Source organism: Botrytis cinerea, chromosome 10, assembly GCF_000143535.2.
Source record: "Botrytis cinerea B05.10 chromosome 10, complete sequence".
Lineage (NCBI taxonomy): Eukaryota > Fungi > Ascomycota > Leotiomycetes > Helotiales > Sclerotiniaceae > Botrytis > Botrytis cinerea.
In genome coordinates this window covers 1,716,275-1,736,301 of record NC_037319.1, presented here as the reverse complement: position 1 = coordinate 1,736,301, position 20,027 = coordinate 1,716,275, and the positions used below count along the sequence as shown (strand labels likewise).

General features: G+C 41.2%; 7 protein-coding genes across 8 annotated transcripts; 4 read left to right on the top strand and 3 right to left on the bottom strand.

Moving 5' to 3' along the window:
- Nucleotides 1–760: 760 nt before the first annotated feature.
- BCIN_10g04520 (hypothetical protein) lies at nt 761–2,039 on the bottom strand. The gene is made up of 2 exons (XM_024695632.1): nt 1,472–2,039; nt 761–1,413 (listed from the first exon to the last, which is right to left on the bottom strand). The coding sequence occupies exons 1-2, from the start codon at nt 1,773–1,775 to the stop codon at nt 821–823; spliced, it is 897 nt and encodes a 298-aa protein (XP_024551426.1). The 5' UTR covers nt 1,776–2,039; the 3' UTR covers nt 761–820.
- A 2,346-nt stretch (nt 2,040–4,385) lies between these two features.
- On the top strand, nt 4,386–6,155 carry BCIN_10g04510 (hypothetical protein). The gene has a single exon (XM_001557366.2). It carries the CDS (start codon nt 4,468–4,470, stop codon nt 6,109–6,111), a length of 1,644 nt encoding a protein of 547 aa, XP_001557416.2. The 5' UTR covers nt 4,386–4,467; the 3' UTR covers nt 6,112–6,155.
- A 403-nt stretch (nt 6,156–6,558) lies between these two features.
- Nucleotides 6,559–10,093, top strand: BCIN_10g04500 (hypothetical protein). 2 transcript variants are annotated; one of them, XM_024695631.1, is made up of 4 exons: nt 6,559–7,713; nt 7,762–9,784; nt 9,838–9,891; nt 9,944–10,093. In XM_024695631.1, the coding sequence occupies exons 1-2, from the start codon at nt 7,437–7,439 to the stop codon at nt 8,055–8,057; spliced, it is 573 nt and encodes a 190-aa protein (XP_024551425.1). In that variant the 5' UTR covers nt 6,559–7,436; the 3' UTR covers nt 8,058–9,784; nt 9,838–9,891; nt 9,944–10,093. The 2 variants fall into 2 exon arrangements, with proteins under 2 accessions (XP_024551425.1, XP_024551424.1); XM_024695630.1 differs by having other exon boundaries at nt 6,559–9,891.
- A 163-nt stretch (nt 10,094–10,256) lies between these two features.
- Nucleotides 10,257–11,868, bottom strand: BCIN_10g04490 (hypothetical protein). Its single transcript, XM_001557369.2, has one exon. The coding sequence runs from the start codon at nt 11,754–11,756 to the stop codon at nt 10,779–10,781; it is 978 nt and encodes a 325-aa protein (XP_001557419.2). The 5' UTR covers nt 11,757–11,868; the 3' UTR covers nt 10,257–10,778.
- Nucleotides 11,869–11,995: 127 nt separating this feature from the next.
- Nucleotides 11,996–17,094, top strand: BCIN_10g04480 (hypothetical protein). Its single transcript, XM_024695629.1, has 6 exons — nt 11,996–12,638; nt 12,690–12,915; nt 12,970–13,029; nt 13,084–13,383; nt 13,436–13,676; nt 13,731–17,094. Exons 1-6 carry the CDS (start codon nt 12,247–12,249, stop codon nt 16,676–16,678), a joined length of 4,167 nt encoding a protein of 1,388 aa, XP_024551423.1. The 5' UTR covers nt 11,996–12,246; the 3' UTR covers nt 16,679–17,094.
- A 511-nt stretch (nt 17,095–17,605) lies between these two features.
- BCIN_10g04470 (hypothetical protein) lies at nt 17,606–18,768 on the top strand (the record flags this gene model as incomplete). The annotated part of the gene is made up of 2 exons (XM_024695628.1): nt 17,606–17,687; nt 17,741–18,768. The coding sequence occupies 2 exons, from the start codon at nt 17,606–17,608 to the stop codon at nt 18,766–18,768; spliced, it is 1,110 nt and encodes a 369-aa protein (XP_024551422.1).
- A 140-nt stretch (nt 18,769–18,908) lies between these two features.
- BCIN_10g04460 (hypothetical protein) lies at nt 18,909–19,385 on the bottom strand (the record flags this gene model as incomplete). Its single annotated transcript, XM_024695627.1, has 1 exon — nt 18,909–19,385. One exon carries the CDS (start codon nt 19,383–19,385, stop codon nt 18,909–18,911), a length of 477 nt encoding a protein of 158 aa, XP_024551421.1.
- Between the last annotated feature and the right edge of the window lie 642 nt (nt 19,386–20,027).

Sequence of the window (20,027 nt, the reverse complement as noted above, 5' to 3'; positions counted from 1 at the left end):
TCCTTTTGCACAAATTGCAGGTTCGAAGACGCGTTTTAGCTATTCCAATCTATGAAGATTGCTTGTTCAGCCCTTTGTATTTGCTGAAAAGAACTAACTATAAAGAACTTCCTCCGGAATCCAATTTTGAAGGACATTTTTACCTTTATAGATACCGAGTGGTGGAAGAATGGATCTTTCCGCACAAATACACTCTACTATTGAAATCCACTCTTGACGGCCTGGATGTGCTTGATGTTTTGCACGAAGTGTAGAATCGATAATAATTCGAATTGATTCCATTGTCCCAATTGAATGTCCAGATTCATCCATATTATATTCGTCTTTCTTCTCAGTTCCATTATCCTGAATCGGTTTTCGATACGCACCAAATCAAGTACTACATGTTTCCCTGGTTGCACCATCCATTCTTACAGATTCAATTCGATGGCGAATAACAACTGTAAAATGAGGATGTCGTTTGATAAATCGTGGAACTTATTTATGATCAAGGTGTTGTGGTCGGAGTATAAGGGACTCAAATGAGGGGTACTTCAAATTATAGATCCGTTTTGAACGTAACTCCTCAGCTAATTCTTTCAACAACTGATGGCTTGGAGAAAAGCCGCTAATTGTCAATTTCTTTATCCATTTGAGAAGTACGTTGCGTTACGGTATCTTTGAGGGGTCCCAGTTCTTTTGCGGCTTCATATGAAGACTTATACTTTCCATTTTGAACTCCACGACTAGACGCATTACGCCATGACTTACATTAGTTACTTGTTTTAAGTCCACTAATCCAAGATTTCTTGGTTCTTGCTCATTTGTGAGGAGAAAATTCCTATTCTTGAAGTTTCTGTTTCTCCTCTAAACCATGTTTGTCATCAAGATTTTCCGGTGATTGGTTTGGAAGGATTTGATTCTCTGGCTCGACTGGGCTTTCATCTCGATCCTTGATTATATCAAATGTGTCTTCTGGAAAAGGATCAGAGATACAAGGTTCTTTACGTTCTTCTTCGTAAGATAACCTAGTTAGTGCGTCGTTTCTTTCTAGATTCACTGGAACCACTACCGTTTGCTCAGATCTGATTCCAGTGTCAGGTCTACCCAATCGTAACCCTTTATCATCCGCCCCTCCTTTAGTTTTGCACTTTCCCTTTAAACTCATTCTCCCATAATCCTCAATAATTCGTAGAGAGTTATCGCGTTCTCGGCGCAGTTTACGCTTCTCGCGATTACTTTCCGAAAGATCGTTCCGGCGGCCTTGAATTTGTAGCTCCATAGATTGCATACGATTATTACATACATTAATAGCTTCACTAAGTCCACGCTTAGTATTAACCAGCTCATTGCACTCTTTATCACTATAAGAAGGGTCCTTTATACTCAATATTCCCTTCTTAATACCCACAAGACTGATAGCGGCATCTCTATCTAAGTATACCCAAATTGGCATTGACATTAAAAACAAACATTAAAGTCGAGAAGCTACCGAATCTAGCTTCGACAATGACAGATTCAGCGATAATGAGCATCATACAAAGCCAGTCGACAAAGAAATCGGCAGACAAGTCTGGGGCCAAATCCTCTTTCAACCTCACACTCAATATAATCTCGGGAAGTTGTTGCTCAATAGACAGGGGGATTGACTCAGACGACGGACCAGATTCTTTGCCGGAATCAATCCTTTGCTTTTTGAAAGGCGAGATTGGACTCGCTGAGCCCAGTGATTGCGAAGGGCTGAGTGATGACAAAATTGCAGCCCCCCCCGTCTCACTGAAAGCTGTATGCTGCATGGTAACCTTGGGTTTTGAGTGAGAACAATGTGTAGCGGAGCTTTCTGCAATTCTCTCCCCTTAGGCGTCTAGTTCTGAATTCGACAGAGTTTTCTATTGTACAGCATAGCGGCGGTAAATTTCGGATATGAGCTCAACAAACGTAGTTCTATCGTTAGAGCATAAGTACACGAATGGGGCCCAACGCCATTTGCAAGATTGTTGAAGCCGCAAGCGGCGATAAACTCTGTGGTTTCGTATCTGACGCCTGTGTTTGCAGCCCCCGAGGAACCCCAATCGAGTAAAAGTAGGACGTCGGATTGTGTTTCTGTTAGTGAGTTTTGAACCCCGCCTCATTTTACCATGTTATAACTAGGATCTCGAGGATTTGAACGACTACACATGCGGTTGTTAGCTTTGTATGGAGATAGTAGGGTATCCTGCCAAACACGGGTCATAGTAGGAACTCAAAACATTCCATTGATTGAAAACCTCGAAACTCTATATCTTTCAATCGTCGGCAGCACCATCTATCTCTCGAATTGTACTCGGCCAGAAATATCATACACTGTAGGCCAGCTCGTTTGGATTATATAAGCATTGGGGGAAAGTTATTTGATACTTGCAAAGCACTTGCTTCAATATCTCGCAGGTACATCCCTGATCGGTTTAGTCTACTCGAATCGACTAAATATGCTTTCGTACGAATATCGAATCCATACGGACTCAACTTGGGGATCCTCAGAAGACAGAAAATCAGTTCAAGGCGTAGCTCCGATCAGATATGGTGGAGCTGTAGTATGGTCTTCGACAAAACAGAAATCAACCTCTCTCTACAATGGAAACTTAGATCATAGCAGCAAACGAGGGAGCGAAATATATTGCGTGGATGGAAAAGATGGTTACAGACCTCGGAGAACGCTCTGAGGATGAACCCTTCATTCCAACCCTGTATTGCGATAATGTAAGCGGAGTTGATTGGATGCAAGAGAATAAGTTTCACGGCAAAGCAAAGCACATCGACATTCGATGACATTATATCGGAAAAGATATGGTGGAAGCCAAAAGACTTTACTTCGTGTGGATTCCTGGACTTGAGCAAACAGTCGATACCCTCACTAAGCAATTAACGTATTCAGGCTTTATACTTCATGGAAAAGGCCTAGGATTAGATTTGGAATGTTGAAAGATAATGAGATCAAAGAGAGTCAACTAGCAATAGTATCATTTTCGTCAAAATTGAGCGATTTAGTCGATTTGGTTAATTCATTTTTTAATTGACCAAATGAATCGACCAAACCTACCAAATTGATCAAAACCACCAAATCTACCAAACGAATAAAAATCAACGAATCCACCAATTTCACTAATCTTATCAATTCCATTGGATTCTTCAGATTCGCCAGATTCACTAGATCAGTCGAATTTATCAAAAATGTACCGAATTGATGAATTTGATTGATTTACTATAAATCGACCAAATCAAGTGATCAAATCGATCATATCAACCAAAGCCATCAAATCGCGTAAATCATGTGGGGTAACAGATAAGCTCAGAGCCCGTTCACATACGATCGGATTCAGTACATTTACTATAGGAAAATGGTAGCCCTATCATCTAACAAGAACGAATTCGAAGCCATTCCGTTAAAACACTACTTGCGTATATAAAAGAGAATTTTACGAATTAGATTAGAAAAGACAATACTAGATTGAAACAACTTTGTTATACCTCGGCAAAAGCTGTGATATGAACCTTGTGAGTAGTTCCGCCTGTCGCGGGTAGGGAAAATCGAATTCAGATAATGGCACTCTTGTACTGCGATACGATCATAGATCGTGGAGTTATTGAACTCCACTGGAGACGTAGATACCACGAGCAATCTGACAAGTTGGCATCGTCGCAGGAGTTAATGAGGATCTTTACATATGTATATACCTAGGTAGTCTTTTATATGATTGAATGGTAGACTTCTATCATAGGGGGAAGTTGGAAATCATATGCGTAGCACGTGCATGGCACGTGCACACTACTATAAAACTCCTCCTTTCGAGCGTTCCGCTCCTTAGACTTAATTACACTCATACAATACGAGCTGTGATGTAGGTCTCAAGTTGCTTAGGAAAATAATAAGAGGAGCGCCAGCGACACGAAATTATTTTTCCGGCACCGAGGGGCCGGAGTCAAAGCTCGTGTTAGATATTATACCTTGTCTTACGTATAACTTGCTATCTATTTCTGATATGTATGGTATCCAGGTGTCATCTAAAGTCGCTCTTTTAAGTCTACTAGATTCTAAAGATATTTTGTACTCTAGTATCATGATGTAGAAGTAATATTATATTGTAATCTATAGTTCTTTTAAAGTAAAGTGCGGATTGGTCGATTTGGTCAATTTAATCTACCAAATTTGGTCAATTATCACCTAATTGAGCAAATGACTCGCAACTTCATATTTAACTGATTCTGAATTGATAGAACGATACAGAATTAGCCTCTCCAGATATTAAAAGTATTAAAAGCTCGAGAGCGAGTTTTCCAAAAGGAGGGGTAGTGTTACGAAGTAAGCAAGTATATGGATTACGAAATCAATTAATAAACCAATAGATTGCCTAACGTAGTTTATCACCGGGTCGCCAATATCACCGGGTCGCCACTTTTTATACTATTCAACCATCTCAATTTCAACACGCGATATTTCAACGAATTATCATGGAAACATCATCAAAAGAAGCCCGAATCATCTTAGCTATTGAAGCTATTCGAAAATCTAAAAATCTATCAATTACTAAAGCTGCAAAACTCTATACAGTGCCTCGATCTACATTACGCGATAGAATCAACGGTCGAAGCAATCAAATGGAGACTCGAGCGAATAGTCATAATATTACAGAATTAGAAGAAGAGGTGATTGTTCAATATATACTCGATATGGATTCAAGAGGATTTCCACCTAAATTGAAGAATGTGGAAGATATAGCGAATCACATTCTCGAATCGAGGGGTGCAAAGCGTGTTGGGAAGCTCTGGGTGCATCGATTTGTAAAGCGTCGAATCGAATTAAAGACGCGTTTTAGTCGTGTTTATGACTTTCAAAGAGCTCTCTGCGAAGATCCTAAGCTCATTGAAGAGTGGTTTCGATTGGTTGCGAATATGCGAGCGAAATACGACATTTTGGACTGCGATTTCTACAATTTCGATGAAACAGGCTTTATGATGGGGGTTATATGTGCAGCAATGGTTGTTACTAGTGCTGAGAGACGCGACAGAAGTAAATCTGTACAGCCAGGTAATCGAGAATGGGCTACAGCAATAATATGTGGAAATGGAGAGGGTGACATTATTCCCCCATTTTTAGTGGTTCAGGGACAGGTTCATCTCTCCAATTGGTACACCGAAACGAATCTTCCTGCGGAATGGGCTATTAAACCTACATCTAATGGATGGACAAACAATGAGACAGGTTTAGAATGGTTGAAACACTTCGATAAGCACACTAAGAATCGAAGAAAGGGCAAATATCGAATGTTGGTGCTGGATGGGCATGAAAGCCACGAATCAGTAGCTTTTCAAGTATACTGTAAAGAGAATGATATTATATGTTTACGTTTACCACCGCATTCAAGTCATTTAACTCAACCACTTGATGTTGGCTGTTTTAGCAATCTGAAACGTTCATATGGTGGTCAAATTGATGGATTTATCAAGGCACATATCAATCATATTTCGAAGGTTGAATTCTTTATAGCTTTTAAAGCTGCATACGAGGAATCAATCACCTCTCAGAATATGAAATCAGGATTCCGAGGAACAGGTTTAATACCATTTAATCCTGAAGCTGTACTCTCGAAATTAGATTTTCGAATTCGCACGCCTACCCCCCCCTCTTTCGACCTAGATCAATGGATCTCTCAAACCCCTCACAACCCAACTGAAGCTCTTTCTCAATCAACATTAGTTAAATCTCTAATAACTCGTCATCAATCAAGCTCCACTACACCTATATTTGAGACTGTACTAGCTCTAGCTAAAGGTATAGAGCAATTAGCTCATGAAAACACACTTTTGAATGCGGAGGCTCGTACACTTCGAGCAGCGAATGAGGCATTAAGCAAGTGTCGACGCGCGAAAAAAACCCAATTACGTCAAGGAGGAGTGCTCACTGAACAAGGAGCTCTTGATATATTATCTCAGCAAGAGGTTGATATCCAGATTCAACGCGACGAGCGTCAAAAAGGGGGGAATTCTAATGGGGAAGCATCTTCTAATCGATGTTGTAGTAAATGCGGAAAGACAGGTCATAATGCAAGAACCTGTCAAAATAATGTAATAGATTCTATGTTATTAGATTCTTAATAGTTTCAATCAATTGATTTAGTTGTTGAATAATATGAGTTTGAAAGTGTGAATTGAGGTGAAAGTGGTCCACTCGATGGTATGATCCACTCGATAATAAATCACGTTATATGATCATGTTTAATCTTATTCAAAGACATTTTTTTTTTCACTACAAAATAATGTCTCTCTAACTAATTAACTCGGTATTTGACATTTATTCTTTATTTCACATATCTAGTATGTTATGTGGAATATGATTTCTTAGTTGCGTTTGAAAGAGAATTGTAACGAAGTCACCTACATTCAGGTAAATCACGTGGGGATAACGAAGAAGCCGATGGTCCGTTCGCACGCGATCGGATTTAAGTGATTTACTATGGGAAAAAGGTGGTGGTAAGATCGAAGAGGAACGCAGCCGAAGCCGCTCCGTTAGTGTGCGAGAACATATATACAAAGAGCCTCCCAGAGAGCTGTAGTTCTGTAGCTTTGGATTCTAAGGATGAAGTGAACCCTGTTTATTCAGCTCTCTAAGGCATATCGTTACATTATCTAAAGCTCACTATACGATCGCGCGGCCATCTGGTGGCCGTCCAAATAATACCTTATAATCCTAATCCCCTCTTGAGTAAATCAATTTGATTACCACTAATAGGAAGAAGATCTATTCCGAGTTTTACTCGACGAAGATATCCCCCTTCATAGCAGCAAACGCCATTAGTACCTCTATCATGTCGAGCACCACTCCTATAGGGTAAGACCCGTTTCAAGGAACCAAGTTACCCCGCTCTCCCATTACTCAACTTCATATGGAGCCAGAGCAAGCCGAGGGACTTCCACTCCTCGGAGAAGGTGTCAACACTGGTAGCAGAGAAAAAGGCAAGGGTCGAGATACCATGCCGCAACCGCCCGCCGAAGATAAATTTGAAACTCTCAGATTGCTACAACCACTCGCTGCATCAGTGCAGGAGCTTCATGGCCGCATCTCTGATCTCGAGGTCGGGGCGACAGCGAGCAGGCACTCCTCAAGCCCAGCTTTGCAACCTTAAGACGCACCTGACGAGGTGCGCGGACACAGCCGTCCTGAGGTCCTCATTCCATCTATCGAGCGCGGTTCCAACCCCTCCGAAAAACTGAAGAAACCACGCCACAGGCGCAGGAATAACCAAAAAGACAACCTTCGGAATCTATATCGAGCAACGATGACCGCCTAAAGGGGACCCGCTTTGGGCAGGAGACTCACTCACCCCGACGTTCGTCGCAGCGCCGCTCCACTACGGCAGCGACGGGTCGTCCCTACTTACTTCCCCAAGCCCACCAATCTTACATCGAAATTGAACGATGGGATGGAGCCTAAAGCCAACTTATGGTTACTATTGGTTTCAGAGCGGTTGGAGCTTTACGAAAGCTCGCTCACCTCCGAATCGCAAAGACGATCTTACGTAGTAGACCAGACAGAAGGGGAAACTCAAGAGCACATCCTTGCATTGTACATGCAAATACCCAAGTTGACTGGCCAAGAGCTAGCTTATCAACTTGCCGCCATCTACCGTAACCCCGCAGAGGTAGATCACGCTCGCACCGAATATGAGCACTGGGTGATGCCCAATACGACCCAACGAGGTAATTTTATAGTATGGTACCGGAAATTCCGACTACTGACTACCCAAGCCGAGGTTACGAATCAACAAACCCTTCTCCGAGATCTGGATAGAAAGATTTCGGACTTCTTGGCTCGGGCCGTAGCACTTCACCACAAACCTTGCACCACTGTCGGCGCACTAGCTGATAAGCTCACCGAAATTGACGAACTTGAGGTTTCGATTCGAGAGCGCAACCGCTATAGGCCAGCTAGAGAGGTCGCAAAGAAACCAGGTGCAAGTTCGAATTCGCACCAATTGACAAGTAACATCCCTCGCTCGGGAACCGAAACCCCCTCACCAGATCAAAGTTTACATCGATCATAAAGCACTTGAATATGTCATGTCTACAAAGTCATTGAATGCTCGGCAAGCACGGTGGGCAGAGGCCCTGGCTAACTACAACTTTCTTATTATGTACCGCTCTGGTAAAGACAACTTTCTCGCCGATGCACTCACCCGTCACACCGACGAATTGGATCCGCAGAACCATACGGAAAAGAACCGCCTTCAGCAGTTGATCAAGAATGATCGAATTGACACCCAGATTCTAAGCGAAACCCTACGAATGCATCACTCAGACGAAATCTCGATTGCCAATATAGATATATAAGGGCTGTTGCACCTAGATTCAATTTGATCAATCGTATCATTGAAGCAAATAAGACCTCGAACAGCCTCTCAGCATTGAGAACGCAAGCTGCCCAAGGTCATAAACATATATCTCTTCTGAAGGGTTTGCTATTATATGAGAACCGCCTGATGGTGCCGGACGTTGACAACCTACGGACTTACCTAATTCGAAAGATTTATAATTCTGTATCGACAGCTCACCCTGGAGTAGGCAAGACCTACCTCTCAATGTCTGAATAGTTCTATTGGCCGAGAATGTAGGGAACAATTGCTCAATACTTATGAAACTGTCATACCTGCAAGCGCAGCGCCATACTGCACGATCGAAACCCTAGCTTTCTACATCCTCTTCCTACCCTCACTCGAGCATAACAATACGTCACTATGGATTATTGTAGCTTCAATAAAGACAAGCACGGATATGATAATATATTCGTCACCATCGACCGACTTACTAAGCAAGCAACCTCCATGCCTTATTACAAGACAATTGATGCTCGAGAAGAAAGCACCAAAAACCCTATTATTTAGATTCTCGTAGCTTAATAGCGATACAGATCTCACCTAGTATCTTACTTCGGACCTTAAAACGTCACCGCACCTTCTGCGAGATTTCCATCTGGAAAACCCTACGAAACCTGGCCCTCCTAACCAATTACTCAGCTGGATAAAGCTCGCCTATGAAACAAAGAGATAAAGAAACGTTTCTAGCCTCAAGCCCACTCTGAATTCATCGAATAAAAGAGTAAAATCTGAAAGAATCACACCCCAGGCCGGCTCGGCATATTCTAACCATTTTGAATCAATCAGATCAATTGAACATAGTCGATTACATTAACCCCGTCACGCCGTCACACCGCCATGGTAGCCAACTCGGTTGCCTTGATCAAATTGGTCAAATTGGCCAATTGATCTGGTCGATTTGACGCATTTGGTCAATTTCTAGTAAATTGCCCAAGACAACCACCACGACTTATTTCATTAAATCTGAATTGAGAGATCGATTCAGAATTAGTAGAAGTAGCCTTTCCAGCTTAGGTAGTGTAAATAAAGAAGCTCGAGGGCGAGCTCTTCCGAAGGGGAGGGTAGTGTCACGAGTCACCCACATTCAGGTAAATCACGTGGGATAACGAAGAAGCTGATGGTCCGTTCGCACGCGATCGGATTTAGGTGATTTACTATGGGAAAAAGGTGGTGGTAAGATCGAATAAGAACGCAGCCGAAGCCGCTCCGTTAGTGTGCGAGAACATGTATATAAAGGGCCTCCCCGAGAGCTGTAGCTCTGTAGCTTTAGATTCTAAGGATGAAGTGAACCCTATTTATTCAGCTCTTTAAGATATAGCGTCACACTTTTCAAACTCATAATCCTGATGAGTCTTACCGCTTGTGTGTATACTTTTCTTATACAAGCCGAAGTTAGAGTAAGGTTTATAATAATATCGAAAAACCGAACAACGTTATTAAGTCAATTAAGGAAAATCTAAATAAATTCTTCGATTTTATTTACCCAGCAGCTGTATTTATCGCAGTGAGCACAATAACCCACACCTATTTCCAATAAATCTTCGCTAAGGGCTGAGAACTTGGCCAGTGGGACACAGTAGGAGTCGGTGGAACAACAGAGAACGAAGGTCCACATGGGGGAATTGGGTTTTATTACAATGTAGAGCTTCTTGCTCAATACAACCATTAGTTTCATACTATATTTATAAGAATTACAACCAGTTCCAACCTTTTCGAATTCCTACTTGAAGTCTAGCCTAAACCACCTCGAGAACCTAGAGTCCTTTCACGTAATCTAGATGGCAAGCCTCCTAGCATGAGCTGCTTGGCTAGTGGTCGAGTCTGTATAAAACCGCGACCAAAGCTACTGTGTTGAACAGTTTAAACTGTTGTACTTAGATATAAGCTATTATATTTACCAATGAAGATTATGGGTAGACAATTCCAAAATCTAGCCGTCATTGGTAGTAGGTAAAGACGATGTATCTACCCCATGTAGCCTAGTGGATGCCTTATGGAAATCTGTATGTTATTCCCGCTCATTGGCAGCACCTCTCCAATTCCTCGTCCGGCGTTCAAGGAAAAATTATGGAGCGTGGAGAAATCACTCGCGTGAACAGAAATAGGGGAACATTCTGTAAGAGCTTGCATTATCTAAATTTAATAATGCGAAGAAGACGATCGAGTTTTACGGATGTTATGGTTTTGGATCGGTATCTTGAATGCTGTGAATAAATCCACCTTGTATATACTTATATATAATGCCTCACCCCTACATCCATGCTTCCTCGACACGACACCACTTCACCCCTCATACTCAGTATATCTGAGTCGTTGCACCTACTAATGAAGCCTCAAACCGAAATTCTTTCGGAATTGTTAATGCCTTGCTCAAAAGGTCCAACTGCTTAATCAGACTTTAGAACAGTCTTTAGAGCAGCCTTTCCTTCTCTGATGTTCAGCGATGGCATAAACCCATTCCTTGATGAATTTATATAAGAATAAAAACCCAAGCCAAAGAACCAAAATCGCTACTACAGAAATACAAATGACACTAAACCATTGACAAAATTGCTCAAAAGATTTCCACTGCTTGGTTACATCAAAGTCAATGGCCATAGAAACTTGCATCGCACCTAGCACCACTGAAAGTATCGCAAATAGGAAAAGTAAAGGCCCATAGAATGAAGCAAAATAATCAGAGTACTGCGCACGAACACGATGGAAGCTGAACTTCCTTAAGAAGATTTTCGAATAGAGGTTGAGTCGCGTAAGCCGAATTTCACCGTAGGCATAGCGTCCAGCGACATCGACATCAAGAAGGTTTTCCAAAGGTGCGATAAAGTCGCAGAATTTCAAAAACGTAACATCAGGAGGTATCAATTGAAGCTTATCATCGATAGCCATACGAAAATCTGATTCATATTTGATGAGATAGATGTATGTTCTGAGATATCCTAGAACTGATTTTTGTAGAGCAATCTGCTCTGGTGAAGAGTGGCGGTTGATGCAAAGATAAGCCTCCCAAAAATAATGGGATAGAAGGTATTGTGGAAGTGGTTTGATGAATATGCGATCGTGATGCCAGACTAAGTGTAATCGTGGGTCTTCAGTGATAACGATATCGCGACCTTTGAGCTTTTGGCGATGTAGTGGAGAGATGCTTCTGCTGTCATGCTTTGACATCATCCATAGATACGGAGAGATTTCATCTAGGTCCTTCAAAAGAAACTCTTGCTTGAGAAAATCATTGACTTTTGCACGCTGATTAATATGAATGCGTGGTTGCCCTGGTAGACGAATTGTGGATATCACAGGGGCTGTTGAAGTGGCTATGATATCAAGCTCACTATTAAGCTGATCAGCCTTCGCAAAGGGCGGCGCTTGCATTGGAGTGATATTGAAGCGATCGAGGGCTTTGTTTGATCTCGGAAAATGCAGATTATCATTATTCTGGTGATAAGAGAAAATGATTAAATAACACTCAAGGAGTGGTGTGACCAGAGGTAGTATTGGAACAACCATTTGTACACGTGGAAAGCAGAAGCACCGCTAAAGAGCCTCAGCTGAATGTTCATATGCATCGTAAGGCCATCCATCGTCTTATCAGCGCAGGCTGTTGCCCCTTCGCATCCAATCAATTTTTGCTCAGCCATAGGCGCTTTTAAGGATAAATTGATGTGTTTGCCCTGAGCCAATTAATTCTATTGCCCTGTCACCACAACGATAACGCTCGTTAAAACCACACGTAGATGGGATTTCAGATGGTTCTATTAAGACAAATCCACCCCCTCATCGATTTACACAATTAATGCTTCTTTTATTCTTTCACAAATCCATACAATTAACAATCCTCTTATCAAAACTCCAACTCACAATAATGGATATCAAACCAACCAAAGAGCTTTTATATGCAATGGCTGTTGTCATCGTTACCATTGTCTATTTCGCATTTACAATGGCTCCAACGGCGAAAACTACGAAGGTTATAGAACCCACAAAGACCACAAAGATAAATCCGCTGCCTAAAAAGCTCAAATGTTTTCGTATCCGAGGGATACCGATCGAAACAACGAAAAAATCTTTGGAAGAAGAGCTAATGAGATGCCTGCCAACATATGGGTCTGATTGCTCTATCACTCTTGCACGTTCATCTTCTACCAGACTGATGGCAACGCTAAATTCGTTCGAAACCCCGAACTTGTCTTATACTATTGATCATGATTTCCTCGGAGTTACACCACTCTTTGAAGGCGATGAACCATTTGTAGAGTAAGTCAAGTGTAATTGGTTTCAGGAACGATGATGATTAATATATGGCAGCATCGTTTTTGTCCCAGGCCTAGGTAGCCATCCGATCGGTTCGTTCAAAGCAAAACACAAAGACTATGTTTGGATTCGAGATTCTCTTCCTACAGATATATCATCTGCTCGAATCCTGGCTTATGGATACGATACATCAATTCTGGATAGAAATGCAAAACAATCTATTTCTGATTTAGCAAAAGCATTTCTCAGTTCTGTTATAGCGTTTCGTTCGGCCACCAAGGTTATAATCACAATTACATTCAGACATCTTTATATGCTAATGATGAATTTGTAGGCGAGCCAAAGACCCCTCATTTTTGTAGCTCATAGCTTGGGAGGTCTGCTAGTTAAGGAAGTCTGTCTCCTATATTTCTCGCTGAAGTTTTGCAAACTAATAGTTGTACTTTAGGCTTTATATATAGCTATGATAAGCGGTAAAAATCCCGACAATGTTGATTTCTTCAAATCGTCTTACGGCTTAATGTTCTTTGGGGTTCCTAATTTGGGCCTTAACAACAAGGCCCTCATGCAGATCGTAGCTGGAGGTCTCAACGAACAAATGATCAAGGATCTTCAGGTGGCCGATGAAGATCATGAACCAACTCAGTTTTTAAGCACGATCAAACAAAACTTTAAGCAATGCTGTAAGAGAGGACAATTTCAGATAAGATCTTACTACGAACAGAAGGAAACCCAGATGGTTAGAAAGGTATATTCAAATTCTCATCTAATGCAAAACTGTTACTGATTTCGTTTTATAGTTGGACAATGGATCGTTAGTAAAGGATGGACCACTTTGCTTTATGGTTTCGAAGAGTTCGGCTTGTCAAATCGGTATTGATGACAACTTTTGCTACGAAGAGGGACTTCTTAGAGATCACTCAGATCTGGTCAAATTTTCTGATCAGTCTGACGTTGATTATATAAAGGTACTTCACACGTTGAAAGGTCTTGTCGATAGAGCGCCTAATATTATTGAAGCAAGGTTTGCTTCAATCAAAAGTGCGTAGTGCCTAATTTATATACAATTAGAATGACAAGTCTAATTATTCAAAGAACTCTCCTCGGCTGAAAAGCGCCATTGGGATGACCTAAATATTCCCCCTTATGGAAATTTCAAAGAAACCAAGAAAGTGCGAACGGCGGTCGAGGGAACTCTGCAATGGTTGGTTACTGATCAGCCCTTAGAGTTCCAGGATCATCCTGAAAGACTTCAAAAAAGCGACTTTATCGAATGGCGAGACTCTAATCAATCATGCGTCTTGCTAATCACTGGAACTCCTGGGCAGGGAAAGTCTGTTCTATCCAACTTCGTGATAGATCATTTGCAAGAACAACAAAAGCCTCAAAATAAGATTATTTATTACTTTTGTAATATCAAGAATGAGGAAAGTTCCCGAACAGCATCATCCATTCTCCGATCTTTCATTGTTCAACTCTGTGAGGACCAGCGATTATATCACAAGCTTCCAAATCGCTTTCAAAATAAGGATGAGAAGGAATTTTTTACAGACTCCTTTGACAATCTTTGGAGGATCTTCCTCGATTTGATTTCAACAGACATATATAATCGGATTTATTGTATCATTGATGGACTCGATGTTTATGGTACAGAAATGAAGAGTCTTCTTGAATATTTAAACGAACACCTTAAGACAATTCGCATCGGAGAACCATTTCTGAAATTACTTTGTACAAGTAGGCCGGAAGAATTTGTAGTGGATATTGCATTTTCTCCTTCGAAAACTCTTTGTGCTTCGGAGGAGGACTTGACGACATTTATTAAATCGGAGCTACGTTCATTTAGAACAAAATTCACCGATGACATGAAAGGGTACATTTTGAAAGCTGCCAAAGAGAAAGCAGGTACGACATTTCTTTGGATAAGTATACTCCTTCGCGAGATTCAAGGCTTGAGGTTACCCTCTCGCAAAGACGTTGAGAAGAAAATGAAACAATTGCCTCTAGAGATCAACGATTTGTACAAAAGCCTTCTTCAGAAAGTGTTAGGAAGCCCAAAGGATATAGCAATATTAACCTGGATAACATATGCAGCACGTCCACTTAGCTTTAAGGAATTAGAGGTTGCCCTCGCCATTGGCATGACTGAAAACGCGACAAGCTGGAAAAACTGCAAAGAGGAGAAAATCGTATTGAATGCTGAGGTTATCCAAACGAGTCTAGGTAGCTTGATAGATGTCATTGGCCCGAACCCTTTTCTAATCCATCAAACATTACGCGATTTTCTGAAAAGTTCAGGCATATTGGAAAAAGCAGAGATATTGAATCAATTTGAACGACCGGGAATGCTCCTCGCCAATACCTGTATATCTTATCTGAATTTCGACGACATTGCGGAAGCTAAGAGATTAAAAATGCTAGATGAGATGTCCTTGCATTCCTACGCTGCAGAGTTCTGGTATGAACATATCGATACATTAAACGAAGCACAAAATAACTTTGAACAATTGAAGTGTCTTTCGAGTGCAAAAGGTCAGGCGATCTGGTTGCCCAGTAACACACGTTATAGTTCGCGATATGGCGAAATTCCAGTATCGATTTGGACTCTTGCGATTATAATTAACAAGGAATGGTTCGCAAGGCTCCTTACAAATACGATCCCGAGCAGAATAACAGAGGAATTAGGCGATCATTACATCCTCCCTGCTGCTGAATCAAGTATCAATGTGTTTCGAGAATTGTTAAATGGGCTATATTCAGCGAGAGTATCAATAACAAAGGAAGTGATAGAAGCAGCAGCAAGAAATAATGAGAGTGGGGAGGAAGTGCTGGAGTTATTGTTTGAGGAACGAGGGGCAGAAGTGATGATTACAGAAGAGGTGATGAAAGCAGTAGTAGGGAATTGGAGTAGTGGAAAAGAGATAATGAAGCTTTTGTTTGAGAAACGAGGGGCAGAAGTAATAATTACAGAAGAAGTGGTGAAAGCAGCAGTAGGGAATAGGGGTAGTGGAAAAGAGATAATGATGCTTTTGCTTGAGAAACGAGGGGCAGAAGTAATGATTACAGAAGAAGTGATGAAAGCAGCAGTAGGGAATTGGGTTAGTGGAAAAGAGGTTATGATGCTTTTGCTTGAGGAACAAGGGGCAGAAGTAATGATTACAGAAGAAGTGGTGAAAGCAGTAGCAGGGAATTGGAATAGTGGAAAAGAAGTGATGATGCTTTTGCTAGAGAAACGAGGAGCAGAAGTAATAATTACAGAAGAAGTGGTAAAAGCAGCAGCAGGGAATTGGTATGGAAAAGAGATAATGATGCTTTTGCTTGAGAAACGAGGGGCAGAAGTAATGATTACAGAAGAAGTGGTAAAAGCAGCAGCAGGGAATTGGAATAGTGGAAAAGAGGTGATGATGCTTTTGCTAGAGAAACGAGGAGCAGAAGTAGCTATTACGAAAGAGGTGGTGGAGCTAATAACAGGTCGGTTTGACAAAGAGGTGATGATGCTTTTGCTTGAGAAACGAGGGGCAGAAGTAATGATTACAGAAGAAGTGGTGAAAGCAGCAGCAGGGAATGGGGGTAGTGGAAAAGAGATAATGATGCTTTTGCTTGAGAAACGAGGGGCAGAAGTAATGATTACAGAAGAAGTGGTGAAAGCAGCAGCAGGGAATAGGGATAGTGGAAAAGAGGTGATGATGTTTTTGTTTGAGGAACGAGGGGCAGAAGTAATGATTACAGAAGAAGTAGTGAAAGCAGCAGCAGGGAATTGGCATGGAAAAGAGATAATGATGCTTTTGCTTGAGAAACGAGGGGCAGAAGTAATGATTACAGAAGAAGTGGTGAAAGCAGCAGCAGGGAATAAGAGGAGTGGAAAAGAAATGATGATGCTTTTGCTTGAAAAACGAGGGGCAGAAGTGGTAATTACAGAAGAGGTAGTAGAGCTAATAGCAGATCGATTTGACGAAAAGGTGATAACACTTTTGTTTGAGAAACAAAAGGCAGATATAGCAATCACTAAAGAGGTGATCAAGGCCGCCGCTACGAATGTATAAGAACCAGTTCTAAACGATATGGATTTTGTAAGATTGTGGATACGTTAAATGCTTGGAAATAAACTCAAAGCTTCTTAGTATCTTCCTTTTCCACGTTTTAGTCCCTTCCTAATTGTCAGAGTCTGTTTGAGAGTATATCGATAATTGGTATTATTCACAATCTATGTGCTTTATTTGTAAAGATCAAGATAGGATTATTGTAGCCATAGAGAGGTACTGACGAGCACTTAATACATGAGTTCCTGAATTTATACTCTAACTACAGAAGGTATGATCTATCGGCTAAATACAGAGTTTTCGACATGCGTTACAGTAGAAGCTGGAAGTAAGCTATGGCGATCATAATATTTTTTGAGTCGTACACCAGATGGTGCTAAGGGTATCAAAGATATGTATTTTAATTTACAAAATATTCAGTTAGACTATTAAACCTGGAGTATCGTATTAAGATTCATGTGACGAATCATCGCGGATTAGAGTCACATGTTATTTTGATCACAAGACGCTCTTCCTCAAATATTTGCTAAGCGAATATTTGAGGAAGAGCACGCACTGATAAACTATGTTATAGAAGATATTATTTGTCAGTTCAATTTACCAACAAACTATACAATCTGTGGTTATTGTTTTATATTGCTGAAATGTGAGATCCATAATCTTTATGTGTTTTGATAGGCTTTTAAATTTCGAAATACTTTCTGAAGAAAAAGAAATTCTGCTAATAAATCGCTTAAATAATCTTACACCATTCAATTGGCCAGTGTGTTCTATTAACATGCGCCTACCTTCTGGCTGTCATTACACGTTATTGTAGATCAAATAAATACAATCTCGCTTGCTCATTCCTTCATGCTTATGCAGGCTTTCAGAACCATATATATATCGATAGGCATAGGTTTTCTAGCCACGATTATCGCTGGGTTTAACATGGCCTCCGTTCAGTTCCCCGCTCGGCAGTGCTTGACATGTGCTTCAAAGGGAGCAATATGTGATGGAGGATTCCCTATTTGTAGGTCTGAGCTACGATAGTATTGCAAGAGTTGTTTACTAATAGGTTGGTAGGCTCTTCATGCCTCTCGTTAAAAGAGACTTGTAAGAAGCCAGAAATTGAAATCGAGGTGCCATGGCAGAAATCTCCTACCTCTCAATCTTGCGAGGTCCCGTCTCATGATCCCAACCATAATGACGCAGTTTTCACGGAAGATTTCATCAAAGAACAACATGGAGAGTTTATACGTGGCATTACGCAAGTTTATGAAACTCTTCGTTATATGGAATATATTGAAGAATCTGAAATCAGGCGGCCTCCTCATCAAAACCTTCCCAAGGAGGAGTTCGTCACGATTGAATTAGAGCCTGAAGTTATTGCTCTTCTCCGACATCTTCCGTTTCTCGAAATTGATGATGAGATATCATATGGCACCCTTCCTTACAACTATTTAAATAATGTTTCCGAAGCACGCGAAGTCCTCTGGAAAGGTGAATACGATCTTGCACCATGGGCTGTCCGCCTTGGTTCCTACAAAGTCACCCCGAGTATATTTGGACGAACCATAATTTACGATATTCGCACAAAACACATTATCCAGTGGCCTAATAATTCACCAGGCTATACAAACACTTATCTAGACTTGTCATCTGTTCCTGCAAAAGTTATGCTAGATCAATGGATAGAATACCTCCGAGATCTAAAAGAAATGCCATGGTCCAATGGAAGATCCCGTCACGTGGAATCGGAGCCCCCAGCACCTCCATCTGGTTATGACGATTATATTGCCAATGGGTATAATATTTTGGATCCAACACCCGACGCAGATCAATACTTGCTCGATGGTTATAACAAGAGAGCTGCACAGAAAAAATTATTCGTTGAACATGGTTGGCCAGATGATTTTAGGTTCGAAGAGTTCAGAATTGCAAAACAGAAGTTCCACAAGGAAGATAGGAAGCTTAGGATGGTGGCCCAAAAGCTCATGCACACTGGCCCGTACGATGGAAAAGCGGAAGAGATGGCAGAAGCAAAGGCAGAACACTCAAAGTTCTTGGAAGAATCTGCTGGATTGAGAGCAACTATTAAAGTTAGTCGGTAGTAGTTACAATGTTCGGGTACAGTTAGTTTAATGGAGTGCTCGAGCTCCTTGTCATACCTCAATCGTTGTGCATATTAAAATCTTATTCCACAGTATTCATTATCATCTACGATACAAAAATCTACATTCCTCAACTGTCTCTATGGTTGCGAATGATAGCCACTTCCGGGTTGCGACCTAGCACTCGCAAGCAAAGCTGTTGGTTGCGTTGCATGTGCATTAGAAGAAGCAGTTGCGATTACCGGTGATGATTCTACTCTAGATATACTTGTCTGGGCGATTACTTCAGTCTTGAACTTTTCGAACTGACTCCTAATTTCCGCAATCTCCTCAAGACAATTTTCGCTGCCGCATTTGGTATACCCGAGATATTTTTCCATCTCCTCTGGAGTTGGGAGACGTGTCGAATTTATCTCTCTCATAACAATGACACTATCTTCCTCGTCAAAATTTAGCATCTGGGACAGATCATGTCTAGTGGGTAGGGTTAGACCTTGGGTATATACTGAACTAGGCTCGTCCTCGTAGATGGCCGGGTCGATGCAGTAGGCCGTACGTGCGTAATACGCATCCTGTGTAAACAATGCGTATCCAGGGTCGTTTAGCCGGTACGACATGACCTGTGGCCAACATGGATTATGTGTTAAATAGACTGGATCACCCTGTGGTGGCAGAAACCGTGGGTGACGAAATGGCCGCTTCGTCAGTACAAGAAAATATTTGATAATTTTATAATGTATTGAAGAAAGCGTTTTTAAAGTATTGATTAGGGGGCTTTTTCTTTCGTAAACGATTAGAAATCTTTACTCCAAAGGGACTTGGTGAATTTCTTGAATTTGAAAGCTAATTCTAACTTTTAATCTAAGAATCACTAGGATATTTACTTGTTTTGAATTCGATTAGTAATTGAATTCGATATGAATATATAGATTAGAGCTATGCAGTATTTGTACTTTTATAGTACATTCTGTATGGTATAGTACAGTGGTAAAGCTTCTGATTGAAGAATAAATTGGAAGTGATGTGAATGATTTACTCCTCACTCCTCTTCCCCTTTAAGCTTTCGGCTAATGCCTTTCACTCACCTTATAGCTCTTACGCTCGCTCCCCTTCCGTCCACCTTTCCTACAACTCTAATATTCGTCAAATTCTGAAATCTCTAAGGCCCTTCAGGGCCCCCATTTTCTTTTTTTCTATTAAAAGTCAATACTAAACGGATCCCGTTTAGAGCCGCGAATATTCGTCAATAACGAAGAGAA